Below are 26,107 nucleotides of genomic sequence, written 5' to 3'. Positions count from 1 at the left end.
AAAATGCCATGTGCAGTAATTCCAAACGTGCTGGCGCAAGAGCAGAGAAATTCTATGGAACTTGACATTTCCCACAAAATGTGACTCTCAGTAAATGGTTTTTTTTGTGCTTACTGTGGAGGCATTCTTAGTGTTTTAATTTTATTCCTTTACTATACGTTAACTTAAACTTTTTCGTGATGGAATCATTCATTTCATAAAACTTAGTTATAGTATAATGAGATATTTTTCTCATTCAGATCAAATAAAATCTAATATGTTGATTTTTTTGCTTTCATAGGCAATGGCCACACTCGGGCCACACAGAGCAAAGACAGAAGGTGAGTGCAAGTGTGAAATCTTAATTAAGCATTGGTATATTTTATGATAATGAAAATATATTTTACTTTCTTTTTATTTAAACTTCAGCATCCACCAAGACAGAAAAACAACTTCACAGTGCCAGATCAGAAGATGGCAGGTTATTTTATGATGGGGAATGGTACAGCCGTGGGCAGACTATATGTATTGACAAGAAAGATGAATATCCAATAAGGCAATTATATTTTTTCCTTAAATTATTGAAGTGTTCACATATTGATTTTCAGTTACTCAATTAAGATTTCTGTGACTGCATAATTCAGGGAGTGGGGGTGTGGTGTTGCCTTAAAGTACATGGATATAAGCAAATGTTTCTTTGAAAATATTACAATTTAATTGTTTTGATTGTACTATTTCTTGATGTTTAGGTTAATGCCACAGACCTAATCCAGTTTTAGTATCTGTTTAAATAAAGTGAAAGAATGGATTGTACACTATGAATATATTTTTTTGCAATGCTACCCAAGTTCCAAATTGCAGTTACAATTCTATTGGGAAATAATAAATCCAGGAGCATGTCGCCTTAAGGTAGATGGAGTAAGATGCAGTTTAATTGAACTTCTCTTTATCAACGAGAGATCCAACAGATGAAAGTCCTCATCCTTTTTTTTAATATAATTTTTTATTTTTCACACTGTGAACCATATCAACCAAAATACATACAAACATTTCCCTCTTAAATATACATAGAGGCATTTTCTCCCTTTTTTCCCCCCTACCTTCCCTCCCCCCTCCAAACCCATTAAATGTTCAACATATACAATAAAACCATTAAACAATGTCATCACACAATGAAAATAAACAAGAAAATTGTGTCATCTACTTTTACACACTGGATCAAGTCATTTTGTCTTCTTATCATTCTATCATTTTAGGGGCTGGAGGTCCGCGGTAAGCCCTCTCTGTTATGTTCTGTGTACGGTTCCCAAATTTGTTCAAATAATGTGATTTTATTTTTTAAATTGTATGTTATTTTTTCCAATGGAATACATTTATTCATTTCCATGTACCATTCCTGTACTCTCAGGCTCTCTTCTGATTTCCAAGTTGACATTATACATTTTTTTGCTACAGCTAAGGCTATCATAATAAATCTTTTTTGTGCTTCATCCAATTTGAGGCCTAATTCTTTACTTCTTATATTACTTAGAAGAAAGATCTCTTGATTTTTTGGTATGGTGTTTTTTGTGATTTTATTTAATACCAGATTTAGATCTTCCCAAAACTTTTTCACTTTCTTACATGCCCAAATTGCATGTACTGTTGTTCCCATTTCCTCCTTACAGTGAAAACGTCTATCTGATAATGTTAGATCCCATTTTTTTTTTTAACTTTTGGGTTGTGATATATAACCTGTGTAACCAATTATACTGTATCATGCATAACCTTGTGTTTATTATATTCTTCATAGTTCCAGAATATAACTTTTACCATGTTTCATTTTTTATCTTTATGTTTAAATCTTTTTCCCACTTTTGTTTAGGTTTATAGCTTATTTCATCATTTTCCTTCTCTTGCAGCTTCATGTACATGTTCATTATAAATCTTTTAATTATCATTGTGTCTGTAATCACATATTCAAAGCTGCTTCCTTCTGGTAATCTCAGTCTTTTTGTCCTCATCCTGTATGACACTGTATAACCACTGTGTAGGAATTGCTGATTTAGGTGGGGACAATTTAAAAAAAAGAACATTAGATAACCTTACATTCAGGAAGAAAACAAAGACTTTAAACAAATATAATTTTCTCTTTACCTCAAAGGAAATATAGCTGTTTATTTTGGTGAAAGTATATATTGAGATTTGGTTTCAATTTTGTGTTATTTTAGGTTTCCTGATGAAGTCATCCATGTGTTTCTTTAATTTCTGGATTTTTGCTATTAATTCAATAGGCTGTCAATTTTGGCTTTTTTCAAAACAACTACACTAACTAAATTTAAACATACAGGCATAGTGACAGGCCCTTCCAGTCCATACCCCAATTAACCTACAACTCCCATGCTTTTTGAAGGGTGGGAGGAAACTGGAGCACCTGAAGGAAACCCACCTAGACTCAGGGAGAATGTACAAACTCTTTACAGACAACTCCAGATACGAACCCGGGTCTCTGGTGTAGTAATAGTGTTACGCTAACTGTGCCACCCTTAAACCAGGGGAAAATTCTCCATCTACTTGCCCTTCAAAGACAACTTAAAGAGGGTCTGAGTGGAGGGATGTCACATGATGCCGTAGGGTTAGGACGTTGGAACCTTACCTTTCTGGTAAACTAGCAAAAATGTACCGAATAACTAATGTTTTTAAATAATAAAATCTTTTGAAATACATTTAAACACAATTACAACATTTCAAAAATTCTTCCGATAAAAGAAAAGACTGGTGCAGCCTTACCTGAAGCCAGACATGAAGAGGAGACCAGGAGACATCTGAGGCCTACTGCAAGCTTGAACCAGGGAGCTAGCATTCAAGGAGCTCCCTGGGTGAGTGAACCTAAGGAGGGAGCTTCTGCCAACGTCACTCTCCCACAACAACAGAGAGATAGCATCAGGGAAGAACCAGGAAGCAAATCTCGCATGTGTTAGAAGTTGGGGCCTTCAGAGACACTGTCAGAGGAAGAAGAGTCGGGCTCACAAGGGATTAACAGTGAAGAGGAAAGCCAGCAACTAGAAGAGGAGAAAGAAGAAAAAAAACTTTTAAAAGTAAATGGATAGTAGAAGACATAACCAATATTGATTTATTAAGAAGAGAATTTAATGGAATGAAAAGGGAAGTGAATGGAGAAATAAATAAAATTTGAGAAATTAGATGGGAAAATGAAGAAAATGCAGAAAAAAATCCAGCATGTGGATGACAGAGTAACTCGAGTGGAAGACACCACCACTGTTACCTATGTAAAATCAGAAGCTTCAGCAGAAAGTGGATATCTTGGAAAACATTAGTAGAAGAAATAATATTAAAATAGAGCATCTTAAAGAAGGAGTGGAGGAACAAAATCCAATAGGCTTTCTTAACTTTGTCCCATTGGCCATGCACATGTTGTCGTGGCTTGTTCTTCTGTTTTGCCCAATTTTAACACCTTTCTATTCCACTGTTCTATTGCCTATCATGTTGAAATTCGTGGGTGTTTTGTCCATGTTTTTGATATTTGCCAATGCAAACTGGTGTTTCTGTTGGTAACGTATAATAAACTGGTGAAAATTTTCAGCTTTATGATCAGAATCTTTTGGTAGTTTCTACAATTTTTGTTTTTTGGCATAATACCAGATTTTTCCTGTTCATGAAATGATTGCATCAGCCTCAAAATCATCACTGAGGTCTGGGTGTGACTTGACCTACTGCAGTTCAAATGTTCTTATTTTATTTCCGGTAACGAGGTCAATCTTGCCTCTGTTCACATACCTATTCTGCAATGTGATTTTACAACTCTGTGATTCCTTTTTGATATTTTTCTTAAAGTCTCTTCTTTCCTCCAATCTCTTACCAACTTCTCATGCCCATCAAATTTTCTTGCAGCAGTGCAGCTACTGTTCCTTGGCCATCTCTTTCACTTTCAACTTAATGCTCACTTCATATTTTCATCACGTATTGCATTGTGTTAATGGATCTGCCATGATAGCAATCACTTCCAGGCAATGCCCAGCAGATCAATCTGCGCAATCTATGGGGGTCAACGTATACGCCAGTCAGTGGCCCATCTCTATCATTGTGAGCTTTGAGGGTTGACGTCCACTGGTCAACAGGGCACTTCATGCAGCCAGAAAATGGGGTCGACTTGTACACCTTAAAATGAGGCTGAAAAAGGGGGCCATTATACGCCAGTCGACTTGTACATCAAAATATGCGACAGTAACATATCCAGCAGGGAGATATGTGATGGTACATTGTCGAATATATTCCGAATTATGGATTATTCTGAATTTGTATGCACTAAATGTGGATGATGAGAAATTTATTCAAGAAACATTTCTGAATTTAGCAGAGGCGCATGAGAATATTTTAATTGAAGGAGATTTAAATTTTTGTTTAGATTCAATCTTAGATAGAACCTTGAGAGGAATGACAAGCCCCAAGGCAGTGAAGACTACAATGGTATTAATAAGAGACTTGAACTTAATAGATGTGTGGAGGAGAATTTATCCTAGAGAAAGGGATAATTATTTTTATTCAAATAGGTATGATTCTTATTCTAGAATTGATCTATTTTTAATTTCAGTGCAAATATATGGAAGGATTTTAGCAGAATATAAAGCGAGATTTCTGTAATCATTCACCTTTATTAATTATAATTGTAAGGCTTGATAAAGAGAAATCGATTTATAGATGGAGATTGAATTCAATATTATTAAAAAGAACAGATTTTTGTGATTTTATTAGAAGATAAATTTAGTTATTTTGTGACATAAAATTTAATTCAATGAATGATAGGTTTGTAACATGGAATGCTTTTAAAGCATAGTTGAGAGGCCAAATTATGTTTTACTTCTAAAATTAGATGAAAGAGGTAGATCAATTAGAGCCAGAAATAATGGTTTTGGAAAAAGATCTTCAAAAGAGAAGTTCTGAAGAAAAGCATAGGCAATTAATTAATTTTTTAAAAACTTAAATATAATACATTACAAACTTAAAGAACAGAAAAAGCGACCACAAGAACTAAGCAGAAGAATTATGAATTAGACGAAGAATGAATTATATAATTAAAAATGATTTGAATGATATTAGTTACAAATGTCAAAAAATGAATGAATCTTTTAATACTTTTTATTCTGAATTATGTAGGTCAGAGTCTTTAAAAGATGATAATAAAATAGATAAATATTTATCTCGGATAAATTTACCTAGATTGAGTATGGAAGAACAAAAAGAATTGACTGCTCATTTTACACAGCTAGATGTGAAGGAGGCAATGAGTTCAGTACAAAGTAATAAATCTCTGGGAGAAGATGGTTTTCTGCCTGAATTTTATAAAGAATTTAAAGATTTATTGATCCTTTTTTTATGGAAATGCTCTGCCAGAATCATTTTCAATAGCAATAATCACTGTGATACCAAGAAAAAGTTAAAAACTCTTTAAAACCATCATAGATCTATTTCATTATTAAATACAGATTTGTAGAGGCTGCTACACACAGAAATACACCACAGGACACGGTGGAGGTTTCAGTTGAACTGTTTATTTGAATTTCGCCCCTTTAAGGTCAATAGGAGTTATGCCCCGCGCGGCAGTGATATCATCATGCTGCCCAGGGCGCGAGCTGTGGCCTAAGCCACGATGTAATCAGTAAGCCCTGATGGCACCATCTTCCTGCAGCTGCCCCGCCAGCGCGGCAATACAAGTGGTGCTGGTTCACTTCAAGAGATGTTTGCTGCCCCCCCCCCCCCCCCGAACCGGCTTACGCATCTCACCGCTTGGGCGGCTGACCTCATTCGCTTAGGTTGGGCAGTCCTCATGGGTTGATCTAAGTTCATGTGCGCCGGTTTCAGTCTGTCGATTGTGAATAACTCCTCCCTGCCCCCAATGTACAGAGTAAGTATCTTTCCCGGCCGGTGTAGGACCTTGTACGGGCCTCTCGTATGGGAGCTGCAGGAGGGTAGGGTGCAGGCCACGCTGGATGAACACGAACTCCACTGAGGCCAGCTCCTTGGGAACATTTGCCGGGTGTTTGCCATGGTGGGTTAGTGGTGGGGATGCCAGCGAGGCGAGCCTGTTACGGAGGTCTGGAAGGAGGGTCGCGTTCTCACCTCTAGATTCTGCGGCCGCCCTGAAGAACTCTCCTAGCAGCGACAATGGAGTACCGTAGACGAATTCCTTGGATGAAACCTGGAGATCCTCCCTTGGAGCCATTTGAATGCCAAGCAGGACCCATGGCAGTTCGTCTGTCATATTGGGTCCTTTTAGCCATGCCATGAGAGCTGCCTTGAGGTGCCGATGGAAGTGCTCCACGAGTCCGTTCGCCTTGGGATGATAAGCCGTTGTGTGGTGGAGCTTGATCCAGTTGCGCCCAGAGGGCGGAGGTGAACTGGGTGCCCCTGTCACTGGTCATATGGACTGGGACGCCGAACCGGGTGACCCAATTGTGTCTCTGATGGGGATGGCTTCCGGCCACCTCGTCATCCGGTTGACCACAGTCAGCGGACATCCCTGGACACCAGTAGGGGGCCCACTATGTCGATGTGGATATGGTCGAATCTTCTGGCTGGCGGGTCGAAATGTTGTATGGGTGCTCTGACATGACACTGGACTTTAGAGGCATGGCAGTGCATACAATTCCTCGCCATCTGGGCCATTTGTTTTTTTTAATTCGTGCCAGATGAAACATTCCGCCACCATGCATACTGATGTCTTAATGGAGGGGTGGGCCAGGTCGTGGACCATCCGGAATGCCTCCTGCCTCCACTCCAGGGAGACTACTGGCCACGGCAAGCCGGTCGAGACATCGCACAGTGTCGTGTCGTGGCTGCCCAGTAGCTTCAGGTCCTCGAGGTGCAGGCTGGTGATGGCGGTTCGGAAGGCCTGCATTTCTTCATCCCCACTCTAGGCCTGAGCTAATTGGGCGTAGTTTAGGCCGGGGGACAAGTCTGGAGAGCACGTCAGCAATGACATTGTCCTTACCTGCCTGGTGTCAGATGTTGGTGATGAACTCTGAGATGTAGGAAAGGTGCCGCTGCTGCCACGCTGACCAAGGGTCCTTTACCATTGGCGAGGGTCTGAGTGAGTGGCATGGACCATGAAGGCGGTGAAAAGCCTGCACTCCAGGAAGTAGCGGAAGAGCCTGATTAAGAGGTATAGGGCCAGGAGCTCCCTGTCGAAGGCATTATATTTCAGCTCGGGAGGTCGGAGGTGCTGACTGAAGAATGCTAGCGGGCACCTCTGTCCGTTGACCTCTTGCTCAAGGATGCTCCAGATGGCTGTGGCGGACAAATCCACCGAGAGTGCTGTGTGGGCTTCGGGCCATGGGTGGGCAAGTAGGGTGGCGCTAGCAAGGGTGGCTTTGGTTTGGGCGAAAGCTGTTTCGGCCTCCTTCCTCTACTGGAAGGTCTTTTGTTTTGCTGAGATCAGGGTGAACAGTGGGTGTATTATGTGGGCGGCCCCCAGGATGAAGCGGTCATAGAAGTTACCATCCCGGTGAACTGCAGGCCGTTGTGGTTGTCCAACTTGGGGAACTGCTGTATGACCTTGACCTTGTCCTGCACCATCTGTAATGATGGTATGGCCCAGAAAATGTAGCGACTCCTTCCCGATCTCAGATTTGGCCATCTTGACAGTGAGGCCAAATTCTGCCAGGTGGGCGAACAGTGTGCGGAGATGGGTCTTGTGCTCATTGTGATCTCGACTGGCGATGAGAATATTGTCGAGATAAATGAACACGAAATCCAGGTCTCTACCCACTGTGTCCGTGAGCCGCTGGAGTGTTTGGGCTGTATTCTTCAGGCCAAAAGGCATCTGCAGGAATTTGAAAAGGCCAAACGGGGTGATGATGGAGGTTTTGCCAATATCATCTGGGTTTACGGGGATTTGGTTATAGCCCCTCAACAAGTCAGCCTTTGAGAAAACCCTAGCACCATGTAGGTTGCCCATAAAGTCCTTAATATGGGAGATGGGGTATCGGTCAGACATGGTTGAGTCGCTGAGCCGGTGTTAGTCCCCATACGGGTGCCAACCCCCAGAGGCTTTTGGGACTATGTGCAGGGGAGAGGCCCAAGTCAGTCTGACCTGCGGACTATGCCAAGTTCCTGGAGGTGGGAGAACTCGTCTTTCGCGAGCTGTAGTTTCTCCGGTGGCAGTCATCTGGCCTTGGTGTGGAGTGGAGGGCCCTGCATGGCGATGTGGTCGTGGACGCTGCGCTGAGGCATGGTGGTGGTGAATTGTGGCCGTGGGATGGCGGGGAACTCGTCTAGGATGTGGGAGTACTCATTCCTGGGTGTGCAGGCGGTGGCTATCCCTGGGCAATATGCACTGGACGACTCGAGTCAGAGGTTCTGGAAGGTGCAGTCGTGCACGAGTATCTTGACCTTCAGGTCGACCAGCAGGCTGGTCGCCCGGAGGAAGTCAGCTCCCAGCAGTGCAGTGCCCACGATGGCCAGCAGGAACTTCCAGCAGTACTTGTTTGGACCGAGGTGTACCTGAATGCTCCAAGTGCCAAAGGTCGGGTCTCGTGCGGGATTCAAGGGCGGTCGAGAGAAGCACTCTGAACTCCGCTCCAGTGTCCACCAGGAAATGCCATCCATTGTTCTTGTCGACCATGTGCAAGAGGCTGTTCGTGTGGCCAGCCGTCGCAGCCATCAGCAGTGGCTGACCTGGTCATTTCCCTGGTATGAGCAGGGCTGTCGACACTTGCAGTCTTGGGCTCCCAACATTGATGGTAGAAACATCAGGCGGTTTAGTTCTCTTCTGGTTTCTGCCTGGGGGTGGGCTGTGGACGGCTGGGTCCAGGGTGGGTGACCTGTGGTTCTCCACAGCATGTCACCGCGGGTTGCGACCTTCCGGGAGTCCGAGAAATCTTTGTCCTCCAGTAGGAGCTGGATGTCTTCCAGCATTTGTTCCAGGAAGGCTTGCTCAAACATCAGGCAGGGTTTGTGGCCTTCTGCCAGTGCGAGCATTTCATCCATTAGCGCAGACTGGGCTCTGTCCCCCAGGCCATCGAGGTGCATCAGCCTGGCCACATGCTGACGATGGGAGAGACCAAAGGTGGCGAGGAGGAGGGCGACATACTTGGCCTCCTCTGGAGGATCGTGGATCAGGTCGTCCACTCTGGCTGTGGTTTCTTCATCGAGGGCGCTCAGCACATGGTAGAACATCCTGGAGTCAGAGGTAATCTGTCTGAGGTGGAACTGTTCCTCTGCCTGCCCAAACCACATCTGAGGTCGATGGATCCAAAAGGGGGGGTGGGGGAGAGTTTCATGGAGACAGCGCTGACTGCCGATGAATCCACGGTTGGAGACCAGATAACGTTTGGGCTCTGCGGGCTCACCAATGTAGTGGCTGCGACACACACAGAAACACACTACAGGACATGGTGGAGGTTTCAATTGAACTGTTTATTTGAATTTCATGTGCGCCCCTTTAAGGCCAATGGGAGTTCTGCCCCACGCAGCGGTGACGTCATAATGTTGCCCAGGGTACGAGCTGTGGCCTAAGCCACGAGGTAATCAGTAAGTCCCAACGACACCATCTTCCTGCAGCTGCCCGTTAGCACGGTGATACAAACGGGGCCAGTTCACTACAAGAGATGTGTGCCATCACAAATTATAAGATTCTTGCCAAAAATTAGTGATTAGAGTGACTAAATTATTACCTAAATTAATAAATATAGACCAGACAGGCTTTGTGAAAAAGAGACAATTGGTGGACAATGTGGTTAGATTAATTATTAATATATTTAGCACAAAAAAATTTAAGTGTTGCAGTGGCTTTAGATGCAGAAAAAGTATTTGATAGATTGGAGTGGGACTTTTTGTTCAAGCTGTTAGATAAATTTGGGTTTGGTCAAACTTGTACATTTGATTAAGGCATTATATAATGATCGCAAAGCTAAAATAGTAACTAATGGAGAAATGTACATGCTATTCCAATTGATGAGATTAAGTAGACAAGGATGTCCCTTATCTCCATCTTTGTTTATATTAGATATAGAGCTACTAGCAGAGGCAATTAGGAGTGATTTGGAAATTAATGAATTTAAGATTGGTCAAGAAGAGCATAGAATTAGTTTATTTTCAGATGGTATTTTAATATATTTGAGACTTCCTTGTGAAAATTGCATTTTAATTTGGATGAATGTGGTAAGATTTCAGGTTATAAAGTAAATTGTGACAAAAGTGAAATTAAGCCCTTTACAGAAGGAGATTATAGTTATTGCCAAAGATAGGATCAAATATTTAGGGATTCATGTAGATAATAATCTAAAAAATTATATAAATTGAATTATTTGCCATTCCTCAAAAAGGAAGATTTTTAAAAATGGATGATTTTACCTGTAACATTAGTAGGAGGGGTTAACTGTATAAAGATGAATATATTCCCAAGAATACAATATATTTTTCAAACCTTACCTATGTTATTGCCACAAAGTTTTTTCAAGAATTAAATAAACGTAAGGAAATTTCCTTGGAAAGATAAAATGTCAAATGTTTCTAAGAATTATTATAAAGTGGCTCAAATGAGATTTCTTACATTTTTTTGAAGGAGTAGAAAAACCGGTGTGGGTTAAAATAGAATTGGATAAAATAGAAAGATTAGCAGAGGAACTTGTATACAAATGGGATTCAAAATTAATAACTAGTGTTAAAGAAACACCATTGGGTGCGGGTCAATAGGACTAGGAGGGAGAAGGTGTTCAGCTTGGACTAGAAGGGCCAAACTAGCCTGTTTCTGTGCTTTAATTGTTATATGGTATATATTTGGTTACTATTTGGAATAAGATAAATTATGAAATTGGAACAAAAGGAAGTATATCGCCAAAGATGCCTTTGATTCTAAACTATCTTGTACCTTTTACAAAGGACAATCGATTTTTAAACATTTGATTTAACAAAGCTATTAAAAGTATTGAAGATTGTTATGAACAAGGCCAATTGATGACATTTGAACAATTAAGGAATAAACATGGATAAATCATAATACTCTTTTTCGTTATTTTCAACTGAGAGGATATTTGAGAGAAAAGTTAGTTCCAGCAATGCTGTTATCTATTTGGTGAGATGGAAACTCTTATTAGAGAGGAAATATTAAGAAATTTACTTCTGCAATGTACCTTGTATTACAAACAAGAACTGCTAAACAGGGAGTGCAGAATTCTGGACAGAGGTGGGAGCTGGATTTGAATATTACAATTGATGAGCAAAGATGGTCAGATCTCTGTCAAGATTGTATGACAAATACTATTAATGTAAGTTACAGATTAGTTCAATATGATTTTCTACATCAGCTGTACTTGATGTCACAAAAATTGAATAAAATGAAATCAGATTTATCAGATCAGTGTTTTGGGTGTGGTGAAGAGACAGGAACTTTCTTGCATTCAACTCGGTCATGTCCCAAGGTAAAGCCTTTTTGGGTGGATTTAGGAAATTTTTAGAACAAGTTACAGGCATTGTATTTCCACATAATCCAGATTTATTTTTATTGGGAAATATATAAGGAACAAGACCTAAACTGAAACTATCAATATACCAAATTAAATTTATTAAAATAGCATTAACAGTGGCAAGGAAGTGTATTGCAGTAACCTAAAAATCAGATTCACACTTGGATATGGGAAGATGGAATGCAGAATGGAGAAAATTATATACAATTTGAGAAATAAATATGGTATATTTTTGCATATTTGAGGCACATATATGCAAATTTTAGGTATAAATATGTAGTGGTGTTCTTCCAGTCTCTTAAGACCTCTGTTAATCTTTTTCCCTCAATTGATCTTATAAACCTTGTTAGAGTCCTGTGTGTTGTAAAGCAATTCTCCAAGCAATCCATGAAGCTATTTTTCTTTTTCTTTATTTTATACTACTATATATCTTTTTTTATACTTTTTCCTTGGAGGTTTAGGGAAGGAGGGTATGGGAGGGAAGGGGGTGGGTAATAACCATCATGTAATGATTGAAACTTTTTGAAATTTAAATTCTTATTTCATATAATTGTTTATTCATTCAATGAATGGAAAAAAATTAAATAAAATATTTTTTAGAAAGAAGATCTTGATATTGAAACCCTAACCTGATCTGCCACAAATGTGGTTATATTTAATTTAACTATGTCTAACTTGGAGACATCATGGTAATTTGTTGAGAGCAAGACTGTTGACTGTATAATGGCCAGTGATTGTAATGTGTTAATTAAGATGCATAGCTCAGATTTTGGTTGTGAATTGAATTTAAAGAGTTTGGGAAAATGTTGCAGCTGAAGTGAGGCAGGAATTTAAAAAATTAGTTGGTCACCACTTCTTCAGCATGCTTATGGACTAAGGAGAATTAAGTTCTTTTTTTCTTTACAACAAACCTGTTATGAATTTGCCCATATTACTTTTTCTCTCACTTTCACACATTTGAGTGTTTTGATTTTTTTCTCCCTTGATGGACAGGAAGGAATAGAAATCATTATATCAGGTTGATTTTAAAAGTTTGAGAACATCCCAAGTTCTGGGTTTCCTGGTTACTGATGTGGGTATGACTAAAGAAGCATTTTGTTAAGTTTGAAAATTCAAAACCAGTATTTGTTGCTGCTTTGCTGACAAATGTACCAAATTATTTTTAAAAATGGCATCTTTTAATGTTTCTAAATAAAGTAATAGCTTATTTAACTTTAAACTTTATTGTATAGTTTTTTTTCTTCCAAAATTAAGTTCCAAATGTTTTAAAATGGGATAGAGGAATTACAGAAATTGGCTTATTGCAAATGTCTGTGCTGTATTTTTGTAAAAATGAACCATTTGAATGGTAACTGGATGTGTGTAACTTTTAAGTACATGTAATACCCGACTTATGACCGTAATTTGAACTGAAGGATCAGTTGTATCTCAGAATGGATGTATGTCGGAATTATGTAAATTTGTTAAAAAATATAAAATTTACTTGGTTTATGTTGTATTTGACAAACTATAATAGGGATACCAGGCATGTCAGAGCCGAAATGTGTGTACTTACCTTGTTAGTCAGTGTCCCAGGATCCGTAGGCTGGGCGTGCCCATCTTGATTTATATTTTATATTTATTCTTAATTTTTTTAACAAATTTTTGGTCATCTGTATGGATGGACGCAAGTCGCATAGGTCACAAGTCGGAGATTATCTGTAATTGTAATCTGATTATCTGACTTATGGGGTCACATATTTTAATGCTGCTGTGCATTTATTTCTCAAGAGATGCTTGAGATAGCAAATGCTATGATTTCTCTGCCCGCTACCATCCCTCCTCTTTTTCCATTCATCATTTCATTTAATAGTCACACTTAGATTGGGAATTCAGGGTGAAGAATACCAGTCAGAAGTTTTTGGACACAAGGTATTGGAAGTAAAGGGCAGTAATTTTAGCACTGCATATTAGTTTGATGGATCATTTTCTCATACTCCACTTGGAATTTGACAAGCTTGATTTGTTTGGAACATTTAGGTAACTATTTTCTCCCTGTCATTTACTTGATATACTTCTATTTTCAGAGATTAAACAGCCACAGCTCTGAAATTTTGATGTCAATTTCACATTTTTGCCTCAACATTATTTTAGTAAAAAGGGAACTTTCAGATGAGTATTGTTTTGTCTTTTGTTAAGTTGCAACTTAATCTTAAAGCCCACAATCAAACTAACTAGTCATGTTGGAGTATAATGATATCTTGTAACAATATATTCCCAATTAAGAAAATAACTTAAAATGTCTGTCATTTTAGTGCCACAATAACAACCATCAACAACGAGGAAGTGTGGTTTAAGAGAACAGACAGCACCAAGTCAAAACTTTACATTTCTCAGCTACAGAAAGGAAAATACACCATTAAACATATGTAACTTCATAATTTTTTAATGAACTTTTTGTATCTGTACAACAATGAAGATGCTTTGACATCTGAATTGATAATAATGAAATACTGTTAATTTCATTGAAACATTTGACAATAAATGTTTAGTCTTAACTGGCAAAGAAAAATTACTTGAATGAAAACACTTTATATAATGTCACTTTACTAGTTTACTATTTTTCATTGTGCATTTTCTACTCATGAATAATAATATTTTTTGTTCATGAACTGTATACTGTTGCATTATCATTTTGTTCAAATGAATGAATTTTGTCATTACTGTGACCTCTGCCTCAAGGTGGTTGATTCAAATCATGTTTAAGATAAATAAATAGCCATATTAATGTACATCCATGTTGACTTCTTCAATTTGACAAAATCAGCCAATACTTTGGTTGACATTGCCTCATCTGGCTCTGTAAATCATTTGAACTTCAACACCATATCCACATGAATATGGCATCCATTGCTTCCAAATAAGATACCTGTCACTCTTTGAAAACTATCTTTTTGTTTGTAATCCATGACATTATCTTGGTGTCCATTATGGTTGTTTCATTAGAATGAAACAAAATATTATATAGTTGGAATCAGTGAACATGCACATTAGCAGTAGACCAAATGGCTAGAATGTTTAATGATTTTTAATTCACTTTCAAGTCTGAATGTTAAGCTTTGCATATGTAAATACAAATACTCCATTGTGCAGTTGTCTGAATATGCTGATTTGAAATTACTGTTTTGCTCAGAATATTAAAATGATTTTGTCATGGGTTCTTTGCTAATGCAAACATGGATATTTGCATTATTTTTGAACAGTTAATGCAATTAGATCTGTGAACTGTAATTTGATGAAACTAAACTGATTTTGTTACCTTCTGTTTTGTGCAAAGGCAGTGGCATTGAGTTAAAAGCTTGTTTCAGGGTGTGGTTTCTTGTAAACTATTTTCAATTAATAATTAGGGTTTGTAGTGTTACAAGTTCTGTAATTTGCTAGATGGTGGATTCTGGAACATTGAATTTAGAAAGGCTCTTTACAGATCTAATGAATATTGGAATGAAACTATCAAGCATATAATATCCCCTCTTTCAATTGTTCTCTCATAATACTCTCATAATACTCTTTATGCCCAGATAATTTCTGGTTTGGTTATAAAATCCTATCATTGTAAATATATCTTGGCTGCTAGCAAATGTTACCTTGGATATTTCTGAGTAAAATTAGCCAAATATAAATCTCGTATAGTTGCTTCATTTTCTGTTAGGCAAGGTGTTATCTTGCTGGTTTGAGAAACACCTGGATTTGAATTGTGAAGGAAATTTGATCTGATGTAATGACTTCTTGTGAGTTTACAACTTGTATACATTCCTCAGTCTGTGTGCCTGTTTAGGAGGGAAATTATTTTGCATGAAAATGTTTTTTAAAAATCCAAATGATCATGACCAGACATTTTGTTATAAATTATGTGAACCGTGCTAATAAAATCAATTTTTAAGTTTGTCCTTTTTTTTTAAACACCTTTCTGTAAAGACAAACGTTTTTAAGGAGTTGTGTTAACAAGTATCTTTTTTAAAAACCTATGTGGTTATTAATAGTAACCAAAGCTTCAATTTTTTTTAATTCATTCAATGGATGAGTTTCATAGACAGCCAGTGTTTAATTTCCCATTGTAATGGCCCTTGAGAAGCTGGTGGTAAGCTGTCTTCTTGAATCACTACAGTCCATAAGGTGTGGGTATTCCCATAATGCTGTTAGTGATAAAATGTCAAGAAATTGAACCATTGATGGTGAAAGATGATGTATTGCTAGTCATTTACTGTGTGGCATTTAGGGCACCTTCCAAGTGGTGGTGTTTGTAAAAATAAACCTTACAACTGGGGCAATGCACTCAGTGAAAGTATAATGAGTGCTGTTAAAAAGATCGTTTAAGCAAAGTTGTAAATTCAGTGCATTTCTAGATAATACACATGGCAGCCAAGGAGCGCTGATGGTGGTGGCAATGAATGTTTAGAGCACACCATTGAGGATTATTCCAAGAACCTTTTATACTAGATGAGTTTATGCCGAGTGTTGTTCAAACTGCAATCAATTGGTCAAGAAAAAAATATTACATCATGCACCTTGCGTGCCTTGCAGTTAGCTTAAATGTGCTTATGTTGTTAAATTGCAGTAAGATACCTGGAGTCTGGCTTTGTAGCTAGTCTTTATATAGCTGCTTCAGTTTCTGGTCAATGCTGAGTTCCCAGTAATTAAAATTGGTGAGCTGGCAATGGTATGCCATTAGTACAGGGAATTTCACTTATTGGCAACCTGGCCAATGTCAAGGTCCTGTTGCATTCTTGCAAAAATGCTTCACTTTCTGAGTTGTGAATGGAATTGATGATTTTACAATTTCTTTCTTTGTTTACATTTCTCTTTTGTACATGTATTTTTTCATGAGTACAGTATTTTTGCACTACTGCTGTGTAGAAATTCTGCCTGGCCCACAGGAAAAAGTATTTCAAGGTTGTATGTGATGCACTCTGACAATCAATCTGAACTTTGAACTTCATCAGCTAATGTTCTCCAATTCTGACGTAGAAGGAATTGTGATTGATAATTGAGGCCATAATTGGATGAGTGCAGTTATCCCGGAATTCAAAGCACTCAGATTTTTTCAGATTTATTGTCAAGAGTATTTTTTTCATGTGGGCGAGGCAGAGTGACCACTTACTGATATTACTAGCTGCTGTTTTATTTAGTGAGTTCACTTTGGAAGTTGGTGCAGGCTGCAAACGTTCAGTTTTCACATCACTCGCAGATGGCATGGCACTGTTAAGTACAAACCATAAACAAAGTTAATGGTTTGGAAGAACAAAAGGACAATGATTGTTTATTCTTGAAAAACGGATGGTGAGAGGGAGTCATGTGTTAAAGAAACAGTATTGATCAGTTATCGAAAAGCACAGGTGGAATGACTCTTTGAAATGGAAAATATTGATAATTCTCCTTGTCAGGGAAAATTATTGAACCACCGTGACCATTATAATGGTTATTTTGATTAACTGATTATCTGGGTAAATGTAGCAGGTGAATTCCTGCATTGGCTTGTGACCATTGTGATGGTGATTTTGACTGACCCATGCCTGGGTTTTGGAAGCATTGTGGAAGTCACAATGGGGAGTTTTGACAAGCCCAAAATTTCATATGAATATATCAAAGGACACTTCTCTGGAAGCAACTTCACAAGGATTTGTGAATTTTCAGCAGACCCTCACCTCCATTCAAGCACAGATAAGTTGTAATATTAATAAATATATTTTAAAAGAAAAACCATGAGTCTCTTGGTGAATTTCTATGGTTGCTGGTCTGTGACATAACAAATTGGAGATTTGGGATCGAACGAAAATTGGAGCCTATTGATTGATTGAGTTTTGATTTGTGTGTGTGGAAAGAGGAGCAGTGGATATTGATGAGATGTTGGGATTGCCGGCCTCTGAAGTTTGCAGAGGGCAAAAAATTATGAGTTGGTGGCTATTGCCCAAAAATTGGAACATGGTGGTAAAACCATCAATGAAAAAGGCAGAGATCCAGAGAGTTATGGTTGACCATTATAGAAGAGTGGGGAATTCTGGAGAGGAGGAGTTAGAACAAATTCCTGAGAGAAAAATCCTTTGAACAGCAGTTACCATTGGAACAGATTAAATTAGAAAAAACAAATTTGAGTCAAAGGAAGCAGAGAGGAGAAGGCAGTTTGAGTTGGAAAAACGCAGATTGGAAAAGGATGAAGCTGTGAAGCAGAGGCAAAGGAGATTTGAGAAAGAGAAGAGGAAAGAAGGAGCTCCACCTTCTGGTCCTAGCAAGAGGTTTATGATCAGTAAGGAGGTTAGGTTAGTTCCGCGATTTGATGAGGCTGAGATTGACAACATTTTTAGCAAGTTGCAGAGAATTTAAAGTGGCCAAAAAAACCATTGGACCCTCATGTTACAAAGTGTGATTGAAGAGAAAGCCCAACAGGCTTACTCTGCCTTTACAATCCAGAATCTTATGGACAGAAATTAAGGAATTTGAGAAAGTCTGTGAATCAATCTTGTATGGATTTTGCATATGACAAAGCTATGTGCTTTGACTGATGGTGCACATCAAAAGATGTAAATGGTGACTATAACAGACCGAGTAATCTGGTGGGTGTTGAGGAAATTGAAAGGTGCATTCTTAATGACAAAAGCACATTTAGATGAAAAGGGAGTGGAAATGGCAGGAATTTCTGCCATTTTCTAAATTAGTAGATCGGTATACTTTAACCCACAAAGTTAAATTTGTACCAAGTAGAACCTTCCAAAAAGGTAATGCGGACTATCCAAGTAAGTTATAAATTGCGAAGTAGTGCTAGGGGTAAAGAAGAAGGGGGACAAGACAAGAAAAATGCTTCAGGTCCCCTATGCCACTAATGTAAAAAACCTGGTCACGTGATAGCAAATTGTTCCATGCTGAGGAAAAAGAAAAGGATACAGCACCAGATGCATTCAAAGAGATGTAAAACATAGAAAAACTAAAGCAGGGGTGTCAAACTCAAATTCACGGAGGGCCAAAATTAAAAACTTGGACTAAGTCAAGGGCCGAACTAAATATTTATTGAAAATTTTCAACAACATCTGCATGTTTTCTCTTCTTTCAACATATGTAATGTTAAACTTTTTCTTATTAAAATAAATGTTTAATAGTAGTTTTGGATAAACTCTTTCCAGAAGCATTAACAAATGAGAAATAAAATATTCAATAAATAATATTTCTCTATAGAGGATTTGTCAAATGTTGCTAGTGTGCTGTCGAATAGTAAAATCTGAGGGCTATTGAGAATGTGGGAGAATAACATGATTCCTGAAACAATCAAATGGGTGACTGATTGTGGGCATGAACTCTAGCAGGGTTATTTGCCATGCCCTTTTTCCATTGGTACAGATATCCTTTGATTTACACACTTTTCAAGTTTTATGCCTAATGAGCTTGTATCCAGGTGCAGGACCATTTTTAACGAGGAATATATTTATCACTGTGACATGAAACTATTGGAAGATTGTTTTATCCTGAGATTAAAGTTCATAATACTTACTCAGGCATATGTGCGGGAGGGCGGGGTTTGCGGGCGATCGGGTTGGACAACGACAGTGCGGGGGCATCGGTTCTCGCTGCAGGGCGGCATCTCGGCGGATCAGCGGCCCCGTCACCGTGAGTCGTGGATCGGCCTGCGGCAGGGAGGGGGAGTGGGCAACGGTCCTGGCGAGGTCAGGCCCGAGGCCTCCGGTTCCGGGCGCTGGGAAGTGGCCTTGGCTTCCCCTGACACCGGCCAGGCCCCAAAACCAGAGTCCACGGTGAGACCCTGCAACATAAACAGAAGAGGTGGGGGCGATTAGGCTGACACCAATGCATTCTGGGATTTGTTGTATTACTGTGCATGCGCTATACTGGCGCGGCGGCCAACGGGCCACCTCTAATACATTTTTGAAATGATCTTGCGGGCCAAATATAATTATATCGCGGGCCAAATTTGGCCCGCGGGCCAGAGTTTTACATGTGTGCCCTAAAGGGTTCCAGACCTGCTGGTAACACTAGGGATTAATTCAAATATTTTGATCAGAGGGTTTGGTTTCAATAAAGGAAGGGTCGCCACAAGTGCCAGTGAAAATCCTTCGAGAAACTGGAGGAGCCACTCAGTCATTTGTGTTGGACAGTGTTTTGGAGTTTAGCAATAAGACTTCCACGGATTAAATAAATTTGATTCAAGGTTTGTGGGATGATCTGGAGTCGATATCTCTGCATAGGATAATATTGAAATCAGAATTAGATGATGGACATGTTACAAGAGGAATCCAATCAAGTTTACCAGTGGAAGAGGTCTCATTGTTATTAGGAAATGACCTTGCAAAGATAAAGTTGTCCCTGCTGTGAGGACAACAATTAAGCCAGTCATTGATAAGACAAAGACAGATTCTGATATATATCCAACCTGCACAGTGAACCGAGCTATGGCTAAGAAACTTGCCAGTGTGCACAGTTCTGTGTGCAGATTGATTTAAAAGGACCAGAATCTGTGATAGTGCAAAACGGCACGCAGGTTGTAATGATCTGCCAAAGACTTTTCATCCTTCTTTATTGGACTAGCATTCTGGTGTTAAATCCAGAAGTAAGGATTTGCTGTTATCCTGAAAAGATTTTATATTGAGACAGAATAGAAATCCTGGTCTTACTGAAGTGAGAGACAAGACTCTCTGATGATGAAATTAAGAAAGAGCCAGTTGGCTATTATTTCAAGGAAGGTGTGTTAATGAGGAAGTGGAGACCACCTGATATCCCTGCCAGTGAAGAATGGGCAGTTGTTCACCAGGTTGTAGATCCTAAAGCCTATAGGGATGAAATTTTAACTTTGGCCCATAGCACACCCTTGGGTGGCTATCTTGGTGTAAGGAAAACTATAAGATTATGAAACATTTCTATTAGCCTAATTTAACAAAAGATGTTGGGATATTTTGCCAGACATGTCACATTTGTCAGGTTGTGGGTAAATCCAATAAAGCCCCCCAGTGGCTCCTTTAAAACCCATTCCTGCTTTTGAAGAACCCTTTTCTGAAGCTCTGGATTTTGTTGCCCAATTGCCCTAGACAAAAGCTGGAAATCTGTATTTGTTAACTGTTATGTGTACAGCCTTTAGATTTCCAGAAGCAATACCACTTAGAAATATTAAAGCTAAAGCTGTGTCAAGAGCTCTTATAAAATGTTTCACTTAGTTGATTTGGAAGTAATTTCGTGTTGGGGCTGTTTCAGCAGATAGTTTAAAACAGGGAACTAATCGGATCATATCATCCAGAATCTGAAGGGGTCTTGGAGAGGTTCCATTTGACCCTCAAAACCATGATATGGACCTATTGTTTTGAGAATGAGAAGGACTGGGATGAGAGTGTCCATTTGCTTTTGTTTGCAGTAAGAGAATCTGTGAAAGAATCATTAGGCTTTAGCCCTTTTGAGCTGGTGTTTGGACATCAAGTTAGAGGACCTTTAGTGTTGTTAAAGGAACAATGGGTGAATGAGGATGTACAGTTGAATTTGTTAGATTGTGTTTAAAAGTTTAAAGATCGTTTGCAGAAATTCTGTGAATTAGCTCAAGAGAATTTGAAAATGGCTCAAGGTAAAAATGAAGGTCTAGTATGATAAAAAGGAGAACTTTTAAACCAGGGGATAAAGTGTTAATCCTGTTCCTAACAAATTCTAACCCCTTTAGGGAAAAAATTCAGGCCCATATGAGATAGTCAAAGGTGAATGAAGTCAACTATGTAGTTTGAACACATGATCAGAGATGTAAAACTCTGAGTGGCCATGTCAATATGTTAAAACCTTATTTTGAGAACTTGGCTTTTAGCAAGGAACAACCTTCACCAGAGGTATTGGTTGTTGATGGAACTAAGGAGTCTAGGGACCTTCAGATGTTACACACTGACTCTTGTGAGGGTCACTTCAAACAAAATATTGTCCCAATTTGTCTGTTTAATTCAAGTGTTTTGCAGAATTTGGATGCTAATTTGGCTCATCTTCAGCCCCAGGAAAAGAAGCAAATGAAACAGTTACTTTTAAAATTTACGAACCTGTTTCTAGATGCACCTAAGAGAACCCCAATCATTTTTTATGATGCTGGAGATGGCAAAACTATTAAACAGCATCCATATGAAATGAATGTTGTAAAGTGCAGGCTGGTAGATCAAGAGATTGAATATATGTTAAAGAATTAAATTATTAGGCATTCGACCTCAAATTGGAGCTCACCTTTTGACCTGGAATTGAAAATAAATGGGACAGTTAGATTTTGCATTGATTATAGAAAAGTTAATGTGGTAACAAAGACAGATGCTTATCCTATCCCTAGGGTGGATGATTGTGTGGACAGGGTTGGAAAGGCTGATTTTCTTACAAAGATGGACTTACTGAAAGGTTGCTGGTGTCTTCCTTTAACAGACAGGGGTAGGGAAATTTCTGCCTTTGTAACCTTGTCTGGTTTATATGAATAAATGTTTTCCATTTGCAATGAAAAATTCTGTGATTCAAGGTTTAGAGCATATGAATGCTTATATTGATGATTTGGCTACAGGGAAGCACATATCTCTGAGTTAGAGAAATTGTTTGACAAACTTTTAAAAGCAAACCTTTTAGCTAAAAGTGAATTTGACCAGTGCTACTGTGACTTATCTTGATTATGTGGTTGGTCAGGGAAAATTGGTGCCTGCCAGGTCAAAGTTCATAACATTTCTGAGTTTCCCCTTCCCATGGGTAGGAAAGCTATTGGAAGGTTTTTGGGAATGGTAGGGTATTATAGAAAGTTCTGTAAAAAAAAAAAAAATACATATATATTTGCTGATATTACTCTTCTTTTAACTAATCTTCTGAAGAAGGATAAAAAGTTTGGACAGGACTTTGTCAGGAAGCATTTGATAAACTGAAAGCCATTTCATGACACCAGCCTGTCTTTAAGAAGCTATTTTCTTTATCTACCATAGATAAAGAATTATTGTCCCTTATATTGGCTTTACAGTATTTCAATGTTTACATCTGCCCAGCTCAGACACCACTTGTGTGTACTGACCATAATCCCTTAGTGTTCTTGAGTAAAATAAAAAACAAAAATAGATGATTGTTAAACTGGAGTTTAATTCTACAGGAATATTATTTAATTATAACATATTAAAGGCAACGATAATGTAATTGCTGATTACCATTCAAGATGTTAAGTTTATAATGTTGCTGAAAAATGTTATATTTGTCTGCATTATATCATATATTAATGAAGTATTTCAAATAATGTAGGCTGCAATTAAAATTTTGCTCTTACAGCTCAAAATTTTCTTTATTGGGAGAAATATTACAAGCTTTTGTTTTATTTAGTGAGTTCACTTTGGAGGTTGGTGCAGGCTGAAAACATTCCATTTTCACAACATTCACAGATGGAGTAGCACCGTTAAGTACAAACCATAAGCAAAGTTAATGCTTTGGAAGAACAGAAGAATATTGATTATGTGATTGTGAATATTGAGTCATGTGATTGAGTCATGTGTTTGGACTCTTAAAGAAACAGTATTTCAGTATTGATCAGTCAGTCATCTAAAAACACAGCTGGAGTGACTGAAATGGACAATTCTGCTAATTCTCCTTGTCAGGGAAAATTATTGAACCACCGTGACCATTCTAATTTTTATTTTGATTAACTGATATCTGCAAAAATGAAGGAGGTGAATTCCTGCATTGGCTTCTGACCATTGTGATGGTCATTTTGACTGACTCGTGCCTGGGTTTTGGAAGCATTGAGGAAGTCACATGTTTTGTTTCCCCTACACAAGGAATGGAGAGTTTTGACAACCATTTGTATGAAAGGACATTTCTCTAAAAGCAACTTCACAAGGATTTGTGAGTTTTCAGCAGTCTGATCATTCAGTCTCTCACCTCCTTCGTAATTCTGAGCATCAGTTAAAAGTCTGAGTTTCAACACAGTATTTCTAAGACTGAACTTTGGGAATTACTTTCCAAAATTGTGCCTGAGCTGTAATGGTTTGGATATCTCACACACAATAAGTATATTTACACATAGTAGGGGGTTAAGTTTAGATAAGTTGCTATATTATTAGTAATTATTAATAAATATATTGTTTTAAAAGAAAAACCATAACAGTCTCTTGGTAAATTTCTATTGCTGCCGATCTGTGATATAACACTGGTAGTGCAAATAAAAACTAAACAATGTACACATGTAATCAAATAAAGAACTGTAAACAGATAACAAATGTAAACAAACTGTGCAATACGAGAGAATTTTTAAAAAATCAATGAAGTGCACAAGAACTTAAATGAGTCCCTGATTGAGTTTGTTGTTGAGGATTCTGATGGTGGAGTGGTGGCAGCTGTTCCGGAACCTGGTGATGCAAGTCTTGTAGCACCTATGCTTTTTTGGTAGCGGCAGCAGTAGCATCAGTGAGAACAGAGAGTGAGCTGGGTGGTGTGGATCATTGAAGATTGCTGCTGTCCTCATGGTAATGTTCACTGTAGATGTTCTTGATAGTCAGGAGGGTTTTGTTTGTGATGTCCTGAGCTGCGCCCACTACAAGGGTATTGATGTCCCCATACCAGACCCTAATGCAGTAGGTCAGTACACTTTCTACCACACATTGTTAGACATTTTCCAGGGTTTCCTATGTCATACTAAACCTGAGGAAGCAGAGGTGCTGACATACTTTCTTCAGGATGCCATTAGTGTGTTGGAAGATTCTCCAAGATAGTGAATCCCAAGGTCTTAAATTTGCTCACCATCTCCACATCTGATTTCCCCCCATGATCACTGAATCATACACATCTGGTTTTCCCTTCTTGAAGTCAACAATCAGCTCCTTGGTTTCGGTGACATTGAGTGCGAGGTTGTTGCTAGTGCACCATTCAGCCAAGTTTTCAATCTCCCTCCTTTAGGCTGACTCATTGTCTGTCTTTTTACAACCCATTACTGTGGTATCGTCAGCAAATTTAAAGATGGTGTTATTGTACTGAGCCACACAGTCATAGATGTAAAGTGAGTAGAGCAGGGGGCTAAGAATATACATTAGATGAGGCAATGGAGGAATTTGAAAAGAAATCTGAAAAAAGTGAAATCAAAGCACTGCTTACCCAGGAGCCAGTATAGATTAGCAAGCAGTTGGATGGATTGATGTAAGTTTTAATTGGTTATTTTGAAAGATTATCTTTTGAAAAATGTGACTCCTGTTAAATCCTAATTAAACTAATTTATTCTCTTTTTGGTCCTTACGTCACAATTTTCCTCTTCAGTCGATGCAGTATCATGTTTTATATTGGATTGCGTAGTGGAGTCCAGTGAAATGATGTGAAACAGGTGTGTGTGTGTGTGTCAATTCCAGGATAAAAAGGCTGTAGACATGGAATTAATTTCTGTTGAGACCATTGTTTCCAAATGGTCACATATAAGTACACAGTTTTCTTTCCATTTCATCTGCATTCTGCCAGTTTGGATCAGTCTTTCACATTATTTCATTAAACTGAGAGTAATTGATACTAGGGTAATTTGTTGAATAATTCAATTTTAAGGAATGAAGCTCCCTTGGACACCAATGTTGATTGAATCTTAAGCAATTTTTGTGTTTTGCTAAATTTAAAATTGGGACTAAATGAGGAAGCATTGAATCAAGCAGGATTGCACCAGTGAGATGATAATTAGAAGTATAAAATCTTATTCAACCATAAATCAAGTCATGAAGAAATATTATTTCAGAAAGTTTATTTAAATTTTTCTAAATTGTTTTACTCAAATTCAGTGGATCATAAAATGACAGGTGAAGTCCCAAAAAACTGGAGGGTAGCACACTGACCTCTATTCAAGAATGGCTGCAGGGAAAAGCCTGGGAACTACAGGCCAGTGAGTCTAACATCTGTGTTTGTTAAGTTACTAAAAAGTATTCTGAAGAAGATGGACAAGGGCTGATTAGGAATAGTCAACATGTTTTGTAATTAGGAGGTCGTGTCTCCCAAATCTAATTGAGGTTTTTGGAACATGTTATCAAGGTTGGTGAGGGCACAGCAGTGGACACGTATGGTTTTCAGGAAGACATGATAATATTCCGCATGGCTGGTTGTTCTCAAAGGTTAGATTACATGGGATCCAAGGTGAGATAGCAGAATGAATAGAAATTTGGCTTCATGGTAGAAAGCAGAGGGTGTTGGTGGAAGGTTATTTTATTGACTGAAGGCCTGTCATGTGCCACAGGGATCAGTGCTGGGCCAATTGCTGATGTACAAGGCATAATTAGCTAAAGTGTCTGGCACTGTAAATAGTGAAGACAGTTGCCAAAGATTGGAGCACAATTTTGATTGGTTGGGCAGATGAATGGTTCATGGAATTTAATATAGAGAAATGTGAAGTGCTGCATTTTGGAAGGTCTAATTTGTATAGAACTGACATCATGAATGGAAGGATATGGGGAGTATATATAGCAGAGGGATCTAAGAGTACAGGTACATAATCACTTAAAAGTGGAATCACAGGTAGATAGGGTGGTCAAAATGTTTTCAATACATTGGCCTTCATCAGTCAAAGTATTGTGCAGAAGTTGGGAGGTCATGCTGTCATTGTATAAGACATTGGTGAAGCCCTATTTGCAGTATTGTGTTCAGTTATGGTCCCCATACTAAAGGGTAAATGTCAAGTTCAAGAGGATTCACAAATT

General features: G+C 38.5%; 1 protein-coding gene across 2 annotated transcripts in view; it reads left to right on the top strand.

Moving 5' to 3' along the window:
• brms1la (BRMS1 like transcriptional repressor a) overlaps positions 1–17,132 on the top strand; it is a 49,338-nt gene extending 32,206 nt beyond the window's left edge. For both annotated transcript variants that reach the window (XM_069916810.1, XM_069916809.1), the window contains exons 8-10: positions 281–320; positions 409–535; positions 13,736–17,132. In XM_069916810.1, coding sequence (XP_069772911.1) covers positions 281–320; positions 409–535; positions 13,736–13,853 — 285 coding nt within the window. In that variant the 3' untranslated portion in view covers positions 13,854–17,132. The remainder of the gene's footprint in view (positions 1–280; positions 321–408; positions 536–13,735) is intronic.
• The last annotated feature ends 8,975 nt before the right edge of the window (positions 17,133–26,107 follow it).

The sequence above is a fragment of the Narcine bancroftii genome, chromosome 2 (assembly GCF_036971445.1).
Source record: "Narcine bancroftii isolate sNarBan1 chromosome 2, sNarBan1.hap1, whole genome shotgun sequence".
Lineage (NCBI taxonomy): Eukaryota > Metazoa > Chordata > Chondrichthyes > Torpediniformes > Narcinidae > Narcine > Narcine bancroftii.
Note: the sequence above shows the minus strand (reverse complement) of the source record. Positions and strands in the feature narration are given on the sequence as shown.